This window comes from Podarcis raffonei, chromosome 5, assembly GCF_027172205.1.
Source record: "Podarcis raffonei isolate rPodRaf1 chromosome 5, rPodRaf1.pri, whole genome shotgun sequence".
NCBI lineage: Eukaryota > Metazoa > Chordata > Lepidosauria > Squamata > Lacertidae > Podarcis > Podarcis raffonei.
In genome coordinates, this window is record NC_070606.1 from 25,099,279 (window position 1) to 25,112,705 (window position 13,427).

At 45.8% G+C, this 13,427-nt stretch overlaps 1 protein-coding gene across 13 annotated transcripts in view; it reads right to left on the reverse strand.

The window, feature by feature from the left end:
• Positions 1–1,743: 1,743 nt before the first annotated feature.
• Positions 1,744–13,427, reverse strand: part of LDB3 (LIM domain binding 3) — a 155,967-nt gene continuing 144,283 nt past the window's right edge. For 12 of the 13 annotated variants that reach the window (XM_053388273.1, XM_053388274.1, XM_053388285.1 and 9 more), the window contains 5 exons: positions 12,686–13,007; positions 8,957–9,137; positions 7,302–7,422; positions 6,822–6,937; positions 1,744–5,974 (listed from right to left, as the gene is read on the reverse strand). In XM_053388273.1, coding sequence (XP_053244248.1) covers positions 5,885–5,974; positions 6,822–6,937; positions 7,302–7,422; positions 8,957–9,137; positions 12,686–13,007 — 830 coding nt within the window. In that variant the 3' untranslated portion in view covers positions 1,744–5,884. The remainder of the gene's footprint in view (positions 5,975–6,821; positions 6,938–7,301; positions 7,423–8,956; positions 9,138–12,685; positions 13,008–13,427) is intronic. The other variant, XM_053388276.1, reaches the window with a different exon arrangement.

Consider the following 13,427-nt stretch of genomic DNA (forward strand, 5'->3'; position numbering starts at 1 on the left):
GTATAATATCTGTGACATTTTGTCCACCCCCAATTCTGTGTCTGGAGTAATTCATATGCATCAACCAAATCTGTAACTCTTTAATAGGCATAATCCATTTAGCCTCTGCTACCCAGGGTTCTCTGGGACACGGGTGGCGCTGTGGGTTAAACCACAGAGCCTAGGACTTGCCGATCAGAAGGTCACCGGTTCGAATCCCCGCAACGGGGTGAGCTCCGGTTGCTCAGTCCCTGCTCCTGCCAACCTAGCAGTTCGAAAGCACCTCAAAGTGCAAGTAGATAAATAGGTACCGCTCCGGCGGGAAGGTAAACGGCGTTTCCGCGCGCTGCTCTGGTTCGCCAGAAGCGGCTTAGTCATGCTGGCCACATGACCCGGAAGCTGTACGCCGGCTCCCTCGGCCAATAAAGCGAGATGAGCGCTGCAACCCCAGAGTCGGCCATGACTGGACCTAATGGTCAGGGGTCCCTTTACCTTACCCAGGGTTCTGAAGAATTCTGAATTATTTATTTTGCAAGGGCTACAGGATGGGATGGAAAATGCAAGAGAAATGGAAGAAATGCCAAAGGTTGAATATTACCTGCTTCACAAATAACAGTAAACCATGGCTTTTAAAACTATGGTTTACCAAACCATGGATTAGTGTTATGTGTGAACTCAGTCCAGCAACTGAACTATGTCTTATTAAATATGTGTAAAGGTCACTCATTAAGCAAGGTTTGTAGTTGGCTCCTAAATCTTAGTCAATGTTAACCATAGCTTAGTGATACAGGCAAGCCCAGACCTCCTCTTTAAATATGTTTAAGGAGCTGTCAACCACCCAAAGGCTACACAGCCATGAATGAAAAGGGGCAAAAAATCCAAATGCCTCAGCATTTTGGTTAATGTTAACCAAGTTGTAATGTTATGTGTGAACCTATGTATCTCAGAACTACTTTTCATAAAACAGTTGAAAACAGAAGATGGCTTTTTTAATGAGAGTATTCCTGGCTGATAAATTTTCTTTCATTCTCTATAAAGTTGAGAAAGAATTTTCACAGCGTTGGGTCCTTTTTCTTTTTTCTTTTGAAGGGTGCAGAATATTTTATTTGTGTTGGCACATATAATCCATGCAAAGTATATTCACTCACACCTCACAAATCACACATTACAATGAACATCTGAAATAAAAACCTAGGTGTTCAAAACCAAACCCATATGTAAAAGTAAGGTCACTTGTGGTGTCAAATCAATATTTCCATACATTTAAAAAAAGCAAGATGCATAGTGTGATTGCTGCAGAGACCAAATCACTGAGCTGCAAATGCTAATAACTTTCATTTTTTTACAAAATATCAGCACCTATTACCAAGCCTTCCTATTTAAAATTACGTGACCTAGCAGCAGATGCTATTTTTTAGTTACTGCTGCAGCATCCATGTTACTGAATACAGAGCGAGCTTTGAAATAAATATTTCATCCAAGCTACTGACCGCTGAAGGACCAAACCTGTGCCATTTGCTTGTGTGTATTGGTTTTATTTTTGTAAACTTGATTTTTAGCATGCAGTGGTAAATTACATGAAATGCTTTTCTGAATGTCTATGACTTACGCAACATGTATTGTCCTTGAGGCAAACAGATTAAAAGCCAACTACAAAGGGGTTGCAAATCCAGATGGAAGGTTTGCCATGTGATTCAACAGGATGTGGATTGCACCCAGAAAGTTTTAAATAGATATTGGTGAGTTTCAACTTTAGAAAAAATAAAAGTTATAGTGTTTACGTAAATATCATTTGATATAAATTTATCAAATCCCCTAAAATGATTTAATGCAACTTTCACCATTTGGTCATTCACAGGTACAGTATTTGACTTCTAGGAATAAAAGAAGCAAAAATAATCACCACTCTTGCTAGTGAAACAAAATAGAAACAAAATTATTTTAGTAGGTAATAGTTACAGGTCACAAAGACAGTTGAACCTGCCTAGTGTTTTCCTTCCCTCAGCAGTTTTCTACTTGACTATATAGGCCCTACTCTGTATTACACATGTATATTCTTTTTCTTAAAAAGAGTGGTCTTAGCGGGGCAGATATGTGAGATACTACTAAAAGTTAACTCTTTGATGCTAGATACATTTACTGAGCAGTAAGAGCCACTGCAGATGTTACTTTCAGGCAGGCATGGCCAAACTTGGCCCTCCAGATGTTTTGGGACTACAACTCCCATCATCCCTAGCTAACGGGACCGGTGGTCAGGGATGATGGGAATTGTAGTCCCAAAGAATCTGGAGGGTCAAGTTTGGCCATGCCTGCTCAGGGCTTTGCATGTGAGAATTATTTATTTATACCCCACATTTTCCTGTCTTACAGATAAAACAGGAACAAGATAAACGGATAATGAAAATGGCTGACTTGCATGAGTCATGTAACATGGAAAGAAAAAACCCCCGTGGGAGATCTTATCCCCTTATCTGCAATGGTTTTCTAGTCGCAGAAAGGCAGCCACAATCTCCCATTTGTGCCCTCCTGTATTCTACTACTCATTTGTGCAGAGCAGCTATTTCTGCAGGTCAACTAGTTACAGCAACACCTGCCCTGGCTCTGAGCAGCCACCAGCATCAATGGAACCCTTTTCAAGTTAAACGTGTTTAGGGTCACACTCTACAACTACCACCTAAACATGCAGAGACTTCTGGCAGAGACGTATACAATAGGGTATTTAAATAATGGCAGGATTGTGGCAGGAAACAAGGGGGCAAATGCATCTACCACTTAGGAACAGCGGAGCAGCTGAGAGATGCTCACCCTTGTGGTTTTAGTCATCCAAATGTTACTGGAAGAACATGGGATCCAGTCATAGGGCAGCAACAGCAATGCTACCCCTGCAACTTAAGAATGGGCCCTAAGTGGCAACTGAGTGATTAATGACAGAGTTGTCACAGTGCAGTCAACCCATGATCTATTGTAGGGTTTGTCATTCTGTTGTGAAGCAATAAATGTGGCTCACTGTCATTTTATTGGTAGAAAGTGCCCACCAGAGATAATCTGAAGTGGAAAAAAGAGCAATGTGATAATTGAGTCCTATTTGTGCGTGGTTGACTTCTCAGATCACAGAAAGTTTCACTGCCACCAACTATTCTAATTGTCTCCGGTTCATAAGATGTAAAGAGAAAACCAGCATGACTCGTATATAATTTTTTTTTAAAAAAAGTTTGACTAAAATGCTAGAGATTCTTTTAAAAGAATAATTAACCACACAGTTCTGCAGTCCTTGTTAAAAGGACAAGACCAAGAAGAATTAAAGTGCTGTACTTGCATATATTCTGGAGGTCAGATATGCTTAACTATCCAACATAGAGACTGAGGAAAAGGAGCAAAATGTTGCATACAAAAACATTAACCTTGTGGTTTCTCCTCCAGTCTAAGGGAAAGGGGAAAATCAGGGCAGGATCCTGCCAAAGTTGAGCACCTTTAAGTCAAATTGATTTCAACCAGATAGCAAAGCATATGCTAAACCAGGGTTTCCCAAAACTTGGGTCTCCAGCTGTTTTGGGACTACAGCCCCCATCATTCCCAGCTAGCAGGTGGCTAGTGGTCAGGGATGATGGGAATTGTAGTCCAAAAACAGCTGGAGACCCAAGATTGGGAAACTGTGCTGAACATTCTTCTGCAGAAATCAAAAGTGGTCTTAAAAGTGCATTCCATAACTTATTTCTTTTAAAAAGGCATAGTGTTTGAGAGCAAGATAAAGCAGGTCCCCCCCAAATTTTTGACATCTAGTAAATAATAAAACACTACTTAAAAGGGGGTGCTATTTAAATACTCAATAGTCCAATAGTCAACATCCTTAAAATCAGATGGTTCTTTTCCCTTTTCATGAATGCTAAGTATGTGTTACTATAACCTTCAATTCCAAAGCTATTTACTGGAGGGTACAACACTGGGATGATTTCAAAGTAAATGGCTTCAGATTATGACCATTTTGCGCACTCAGATGTTACTAACACTGACATACTCCTTCCATGCCTAGATCACAGATTAGGATGCTCCTCTGAGTAGACAGTTGCTTGATACTAACTGCTTAAATATCCAAACCTACAGACGGAATAAATACATGCTGCCAGTCTCAATAATACAAAAGCTACAATAAGTATACTTGTTCAGATATTGTGCATGATTTGTTCAAAAGGCGTTACGCTAATACTACTCTAATTTCCAAAAGCTTCTTTTTCTTGCAGCAGCAAACACAATCACACTTCAGAGGTGACGTTATCTAAGAATCTAATCACAGTTAGAACTGAGCATGCAGGTCATTCCGGGCTGCCCTGTGAAATGGTATCAGTTTTAGCAGAAATAAGGGTTTGAATTGCCTCTGGCTGCTCTGGACTCCATTGTCCTTTTGGGAGCTGAGATTACACTATCTGTTTTCCCTGCACCCATAAGATGAGAGGACAAGCAAGAGGAAATCTTTCTCAGCTACACAGAGAAATACAGAGCAGATCCTCTCCAGGCTTTCCTCTTTCCTTATGTAGCAGCAGACTGGGGAAAACCGGTTCCCTTGTGATGCTCTGAATGAGGTAATCAGCTAAAACTCTTTAATGCTATATGCTCTCTGTTGCTTCTCTTCTTCTCAACAGGAATTATAGTTAACCAGCTTATTTCCTCCCCGCTCGCTTGCTCGCTCCCTCTACCAACCACCCCAACAGACAATTCCCTTCGTATATATCCAGAGCCTTGTGGCGACAGCTTCTCTGCAGCTCTATCCCACTGGATTGCTTCATGCATGTGAACACCGTAACAACTTGGGCAAAGCTGACTGCGTGGTTTTCCCTCCTTCCCTCACATGATCGCTACCCAAATGCCACTCTCCTTTCTGGCGGGAAGACTCATGCAATGAGCCCTGTACATGTGGTTGCGGTGTAGGCACGCATGTGTCATGGACATAGCATCACACTGAAATGGCTACCATGCAAATTCAGGTATGGGCAAAAAAGGCCTGAGCTTACTCCACACTCTATCCCAACTAATATCAGGGCCAATTAACAGCCATGGCAGCAAGGAAGCTGCTGCCCCAAGGTGGTCTTGTGTTGCTCCAACAATGCGAGGATGAAGGAGATGCATGGGAACCCAGGATGTGGCTTATTTCCATTCAAGTATTCACCAGCTGGGAGGGAGCACAGTGCTCATGCAAGGAAAGGACCACATGACTGGTCCCGCCTTCCAGGATTCCTCCATATTCAGTTACCAGGGTGATGTGGAACTGTACATACTAGAAGGAAGACAGTTCCACATCCGTGTGATGAAGTGTGGACATGCCCTTTGCTGTGTTCTGATCGCAAGCCTTGATTATGTTAACCAATGGGGTGTTTTTAGTTAACGCTATGAGGTTCATAAAAGTCATTCTAGAGTCTAAACTGTGTTTGTTTTGTGAGGAACACTCAGTTGGCCTATCACTATCGACTATAAAAGTTATGCTACGCCAACTATTTTGACACTTTGAGTTGTAAAGTAATACTAATAATGGTGGTTTTTTTAAAGCACTGTTGTGTAGTATAAGCTTTAAGTGTACGGTGCTGAACACACACACACTAGAAGATATTCAGTATTTGTAATTTTATGCAACCGTTTTACAAATGATTCCCCCCCCCATTCATTTTGCTCAAACCTTTGCAGCAATGTTTCACTGTCAAGTTTTGAATATTCATTTCCTTATTTTAATACGAAGTAAGTAGGAGAAATATCTGCACATAGAAAAAGCAGCTGAATTCAATGTCAGAAGGTTCAAAATTCATTACCTCCCCTGACCCCTCCCGTCCCGGTCATGAGAAATCCATAACTATCTATATTTCGTTTGTTGAGCCAACTCCTAAACTTTTCACTTTGCCTTTAGCTTCTAGTTCTTCCTTTAGACATTGATGGCGTGTGCATGCTTCTTGCATAGCGGCTTATCCTTCTTCGAATAAAATGGCTGGCCTTCCAAATTCACATGGCACACCTGAAAATTAAGAATACAGGGATATTACGTGCAATCAAAGAGGGTGAAAGGCAGCATTCAAATCTCACGAGTTCAACAAAATGGCGTGTGAGTCCACCCCTAAGAGAAGAGGAGGAGTTTGGACTTGATATCCCGCCTTTCACTCCCCTTAAGGCAGCCATGTCCATTGTTTTGGGGGCCTAATTCACCCCCTGTGGCAGTTTATTTCCTGGTGTAAAATCCCAATGAAAGGTCAACAACTTTGGGGTAAAATTGTAATGTTCACTTCATCATTGCATGTTCAGTTCATCAAATCTGGCCCTCTTTGAAAAAAGTTTGGGCACCTCTGCAAAGAAGTCTCAAAGCGGCTCACAATCTCCTTTCCCTTCCTCCTCCACAACAAACACTTTGTGAGGTGAGTGAGGTTGAGAAGTGTGACTAGCCCAAGGTCACCCAGCAGCTGCATGTGGAGGAGCAGGGAAGCGAACCCAGTTCACCAGATTACGAGTCCACCATTCTTAACCACTACACCAGGCTGGCACTAACCTAGGCAACGAGAGATAGGTACACACAAAAGTATAGACAGTGGTGGCAGGTCCTTTAGGGTGTATGGGGCACTGCCCCCCCCACCTCAGTCTGCCCTCAGGAAGCCCCTATCCGCACCAAGTGAAAAATGCCTTGGAGGTAGAAAACTAGTGCATCAGGAAGAAGACTACCCTAGAACCCTCCTATATAGTGAACCTCCCACCCACTGCAGTCAGAATGCTACAGTCCAGAAAGAAACTGAAGGGCCACAAATTTGCTGCATGGGAAGATTAGCAACAGGAGGACTGCAAAGCCCCAGTATGTTTTGATGCAAGAAACCTACAGCACAAATGAAGCAGGTGTCGTGCCAAGTGTGTCCAAGGGCTTCGATGAACTTGTCTCCTGCTTCGACAGGGAAGTCGCACCCATGGCATTTGGTGCTGAACAAGGCCACATAGTCTAGAAATGGAAACAAAAAACCAACATTTAGAATGCAAAACAGCTAACTTTCTTCCAGATCTGCCGGGTTTATTGTTGCTTGGAATTGCGTTTTCCTGCCTTGCAAACTTGTTCTGGAATGGCTTATTTCTCTCCTTCTGCCACCTATCCAAAGCATCTGAGGGCAAATCCATGTGCAAAGTGTGGGCACGATTTCAAACGGGAGAGCTGGGTGGGAGAATAGGCTGGTTATTCCATTCTCTTGGGCAGTCACACATTTGCTTGCATGCAGAGGTTTCCGAAAGAACAGAGGGCTGGGGGAGCATAAGACACTGAGCAACATTGTCCGTAAGATTTCCAGGAGCGTAAGCTGGGTGTGCAATACCTTTCTCACAGTAGGGCTCTCCATCCTCCATATGGAAGAGGCTATTCCCAAATGGCTTCCTGCAGGCAGCACAGACAAAGCAAGTTGTGTGCCAAGTCTGCCGAAGGGCATGCATCACTTCCTGAAAGGCAAGCAGAGTAGCAGATGTATTGTTCACCACTGAAAGGGCATTCACGGAGAGAGAGACAGATGTGTCAGGCCAGGGCAGTGAAGGATAGGAGGACGATATGTTCCTCCTTAACTGGAGGGAAGAAGCCTTGGCCCAAGTGGAGTGGGGAGGGGGCTAAACCCTTCCCTCCCCAAGTGGCTTTCTCCCGCAAATCTGCTCTGCCAAATGTTTTGCCACAGCTGACACAGATCTGGAATGTCGGCTGGGGGGCAAATCAGCTGGTAGGAAAGGGGTGTGTGTGGATTAAGCATCTCCCACCCGCCCAAAACTTCTGTACAACACATCTTCCTAGGCCCTATTTCCCCAGAAACAGTGAGTGGGCTTTAAGAGCACAAGATCAATGTGGCCTACAATCTGAGTTTAAAATAATCAAGTTCCTCCCTCCAGGTTCCGGCATCAGCTCAGATGTCTTTTTCAGATGCGAGAATACAAGCTTAGGCTGGCACTTTTTATTTTGGGGAGAAAGCCCCTTAAGCGGATGAGCACAGAACTGCTGTTGCCCCACAGGTGACCATTAAGGTTGGGGCTCCGAGAGGATATTTATGGAGCCCAGAGCCAATGAGACAAGGTCCTCTGACAGAGACATAATTTTGTATTTCTGGGACGGGCAAGAGATTTCAGTTATGGACCAAGACCCTGAGCAAGCTTTAGAGACCTGCTTTTGGACAGCAGCCATGAAGGACCCCAGTCTCAACTGGAGCCCAGGCCAGTTTCTTACCAACCCCCTGCTCTGCGGGTGGGGAGGGCGAGAGGGGGGATGACTTTGGCATAGCTTGGGGTCCAGCATGGCTGCTTTTCTATCACAATAAAAATAGCCAGGTTAACTGCACATTTTAGAGAGCGCTTTTAACAAATGAGAGAGAAAAGGGAGAGAGAGAGAGAGAGAGAGAGAGAGAGAGAGAACACAGAGTAATTTATGCACCACTCTGGCCACAGCTAATTACATGTCAGGCAATTGTTTAAATGTGCAGGTGGTGCTATAGGAAATGCTTCCTCTTTTCAGCTTTTTAATTCATACTTACACAGATATTATGCAATTTGATCTGATGCTCTGCCCTTTTCGCCTAGCGCCGACAGCCCACCATCATTTAGGTCAGTAGCATGTCTCATTAGTGAATCACTGTTAGCAAGTTTAATTAACTTTAATGAATGCGTTGCAAAACAACCCAGTAAATGAGCTTAGATTAAGTTATGGAGTTCACAGCAAACAAAATTCAGCTTGCGAACAGAGGCATGTTTGCTTACTGGCTTAAAGAAAAACCTATCAGTCATGGGCAGCCTGTGCTACTTACAACCTGATCAGAAACTGAACCAAATGGAAGCCAAGACAGCACCCTCAGGTTGACAGGCCCAGAAACTGCCTGACCTCTGGTGCTGGCAAGGTCACAATTCATCCTTTTTGATTGCTACTTTGCGGGCCTAACTCTGCCAGAACTCTGCCACACGTCTTCTGCTGGCATTTGGCTGTGCTTGCTTGCAGACTTACCCCCATGATCTTGGTGTGGCATCTGGCACAGGTAGGGGCAAAGAATTGCTCATAGCAACGCTCACAGTACACACTGTTCTGCTCCTCAACAAAGCCGACGTCAGCCAGGGATGCCTTGCAGTATGCGCAGTAAAATTCCTCAGGATGCCAAGAACGACCCATGGCTACCAGGAAAGGACCCCTGTAAATTGCAGGACAGAAACATTCAAAGGTTGCAAATGCGAAGGACAGATCTATATAACAACCTTGCATTGCTTTTCTATAATTTTATTTGCTCTGGCTTTCCCCACTGAATCCTGGGAAATGACGGTTTGATGGGGGTCATGAAAAACCGCCTCCCAGAGGGGAAGTTGTGTCAGTCTGTTGCAACAAAAAGAGTCTTGTTGCACCTTAAAGGCTAATATATTTATTATGGCATAAGTTTCAGCAAAGCACAAGACTTCTGTTTGGTGGTCTGGCTCTAGGGGCACCAACGGAAGGAAGAGCATCTACACACATGGAGATTGCACTACTTTTCCATTCTCTCGAAAAAGTCAGACTTCCTGCAACCTAAGAAAAGACAGAAGAACCATAGGGAAAATGCAGGACGACAATGACTGGGTGATGGTGCCATGTAGGTAAAGGTAAAGGGACCTCTGACCATTAGGTCCAGTCGTGACCGACTCTGGGGTTGCAGTGCTCATCTCACTTTATTGGCTGAGGGAGCCGGCGTACAGCTTCCGGGTCATGTGGCCAGCATGACTAAGCTGCTTCTGGAGAACCAGAGCAGTGCACGGAAACCTTCCCTCCGGAGCGGTACCTATTTATCTACTTGCACTGGTGTGCTTTCGAACTGCTAGGTGGGCAGGAGCAGGGACCGAGCAATGGGAGCTCACCCCGTCGCAGGGATTCGAACCGCTGACCTTCTGATCGGCAAGTCCTAGGTTCTGTGGTTTAATCCACAGCGCCACCCATGTCGGCGATGGTGCCATGTAGATGCCCCTTAAAAAGTGAGTGAACGCATGGCAGTTTCACGCTAGATACTTGGAGCAGGAAAACCCTAAGGCACCACAACAGCCTTTGCTCAGAATTGTCTGTTAAAATATTGCAAACATCTCTCCCAAACTACGATTCATAAAAGCCATTGCAAAGAAGGGATCACTTCTAAGTTCAAATCTGTAACGTAGAAATGCCCCAAGCTGAAAAATCTGAATGACGCTGACCTAGTGTTGCTATCAGGAGAATTAGATAAAGTAGGCATAATTAAATATGCTGTTTCTTTATATTCAGCCTTGGATAAGAACAGTTTGTACTCTCAACCAGATAAGTAGAAATGACACCTTGTGACATAATTCAAATGCCCTGCATATGCTTCCACTGTCGTTAGTGATTCTTAAGTGCATATAAGTACCTAGTTTTGAATGCATACCAGCTCTGAAGAGCACATAAGAACAGGGCAGATGGTGAAATATTCCTACTGAGTATAGACAATGCATAAAGGTAAAGGTAAAGGTACCCCTGCCCGTATGGGCCAGTCTTGACAGACTCTAGGGTTGTGTGCCCATCTCACTCTAGAGGCCAGGGGCCAGCGCTGTCCGGAGACACTTCCGGGTCACGTGGCCAGCGTGACATCGCTGCTCTGGCGAGCCAGAGCCGCACACGGAAAGATCGTTTACCTTCCCGCTAGTAAGCGGTCCCTATTTATCTACTTGCACCCGGGAGTGCTTTCGAACTGCTAGGTTGGCAGGCGCTGGGACCGAGCAACGGGAGCGCACCCCGCCGCGGGGATTTGAACCGCCGACCTTTCGATCGGCAAGCCCTAGGCACTGAGGCTTTTACCCACAGCGCCACCTGCGTCCCTGTATAGACAATGCATAGATAGTCTTATTTCCCAAAAGCGCTAATAATAATTGTTTGGTTCTCTACCATGCTGGCAGGCTGCTAGATACAAAAGCCTGGGAGAAATTCTACTCCAGTATGGCCTATACCAGGGGTCAGCAAACTTTTTTAGCAGGGGGCCGGTCCACTGTCCCTCAGACCTTGGGGGAGGGGAGGACTATGTGGGGGGAGGGGGGAGAACAAATTCCTATGTCCTACAAATAACCCAGAGATACATTTTAAATAAAAGGACACATTCTACTCATGTAGAAACACGCTGATTCCTGGACCATCTGCGGGCCGGATTTAGAAGGTGATTGGGCCAGATCCGGCCCCCGGGCCTTAGTTTGCCTACCCATGGCCTATACGAATTATTATTATTATTTCAATGGCTTCAGCGTGGTCTCCTTTGCAAGGTAAGGAGACTAGTAGCAGCAGCAGCAGCAGCAGCATGAGAAAGGTGATCAATTCCATGGATCACCTTAACAGAGAAGATGTTGCCTGCCTTGTGCATAGAGCTTAGCTTTGGGCAAAATCCAATCAAAATCCCATTGCAACAGTGTGCCCCAAGGCCAAATTTAATCAGAGTGACTAACAGCAATTGCCTCTGCAGAAGGCAATCTTATCAGGGTGGGGAGCATCCTGACCATAAACGCAGAGTGAAAAGAGGCATAGGAAATTAAAGGCTGTCTAGGAAGGAAGGACACCTTCCCCCAAAAGGTCTAAAAACTGGGCTTCTAAGACTACTCCCAGTTTCCTTTGTGTGGTACCACTCTTGCTGCTGGGTCACTTTGCTGCTGGAAATCCCTCCTGCTGACAGCCAGAACCCAGGGTCTGACTCCATCATCTTCCCCTGCTTTTCCTTCGCTGCCTCTGGTGTTTGCACCTCTGGGTCCCTGCTTGCTGCTAAGGGTTCAGAAGTCCTTTTCAGGGCTCTCTTCGGGGCTGTCCACACGCCCCCTTGTCCCATGCCTATAAAGCATGTGCCTGAGCGGTTTTCTGCTTGTGTCGTGCTTACTAGGCAGTTTTGCCTTTGCCCCACCGCTATCCCCAAGGAAACCTCCTATTTAGCGCTAAATCGGAGCGGACATCACTCTGGAGAAAACCTGATTGATGCTTGCTCCAATTCAACAGTAAATAGCAGGTTTTTCTGGGGGGGGGGGGAAGGAAGTGTGGAGGAGCCCTCTGTTTCTGCTCTTCCAGGGTCCTGCTTGCTGAAGCAGAGATCCTTGTTCAAAAGTCCTTTTCAAGGCTGCTTTCCTTCTTCATCCTGCCTGATCCAGGTTTTTCAGTGCACCCCGGTTTTGCTGTCCACCAGGGTGGGAAAGCTAGCTTTATACAGTCCGTTCGACTTCTAAAACATTCAGAAACCAAGGCGCGGCTTCCGATTGGCTGCAGGAAGCTCCAATCGGAAGCCACGTCGGACATTCAGGTTCCAAAGAATGTTCGCAAACCGAACACTCGCTTCCGGGTTTGCAGCGTTTGGGAGCCAAAACATCTGACTCACAAGGCGTTTGCCTTCCGAGGTACAACTGTGCTGTCTTCCGGAGATCCTTCCACTACAGATTGTAGCTGCCACACCAATTCTATCATCATATCTCTACATGACTGTGTGTTCGACAAGTATTTTAGCCCTTCCTTAAGTCAGCCTTCCACAAAGCATGTGCTGGCTGCACATGGCCAAGGCCTAGTTTTTGAGTCCAGGGAGAAATAGCAGTGTGTCAGCAGCAGCAGCGACAACACGTCTTTCCTCCTGTCTTAAGGGCCAAAGCCCTGCTCAACCTCACAGGAATCCTGGCCCACTGGTCTAAATTGCTCTGCGATGTGATGCTTTCCCATTCCCCCTCCCTCAGAAGAGTCCCACTGGCATACCTGATGATGCTATTACAGTGTCCGCACAGCGGAGTCCGGCTGCTGGCTGGGAAGCGCTCAGCCCTTTGAATCGTTCCCCGGGCAACTGCCGGAGCCTGGGAAGAGGCCGGGATGGAAGGAGGCAGGTACGTGGGGGCCGAGGCTGGCAGGGGTGGCACCGGAGCCCCCCGTGGCAGGATATGCTTGGTGACAGTGGTGGTGCTTTTCCCCGGAGCAAACTTCTGGGAGAAGGAGTCGTCCGTGATCCAGGGAGGACGGCTTGAAGGCTCCGCTTGGCTTGGAGCTTGGGTGTGTACAGGCACTGGGGCTGGCGCCGGAGCTGCTGTTAAGGAAAGGAAAGAGTGTTCACCCAGCTGCCTTTATTTTCGCTATTGCAAGCCGCAGTATTGACCAGAACCTCCTTCAAGCCACAACGGCCTCAGGTGACCCCAACTGCCGCCCAGCCCATTATCACAAATCAAGTGCTGTGCAGCTGATCCAAGGATATCAGATAAGCCCCTGTCTCTGGAGCCAAATCAACGATAAAAGCCACTGCCGAGTCTCGGTTTGGCTATGATTATCAAGGTCACCTACAGTAACATTGCAGCAGCAGCAGCAGCAGCTAGGTTTTATTCAGGGAGGATGGAGGGAGTAAATATATCCAGTGCATTTGGATAAAGACAGCATGCTACTGATATATATGCAAACCTGAAGGACTTTTCTTATCCGCAGCAGCAAAATATGGAAAGTCCTTGGGTTGTGG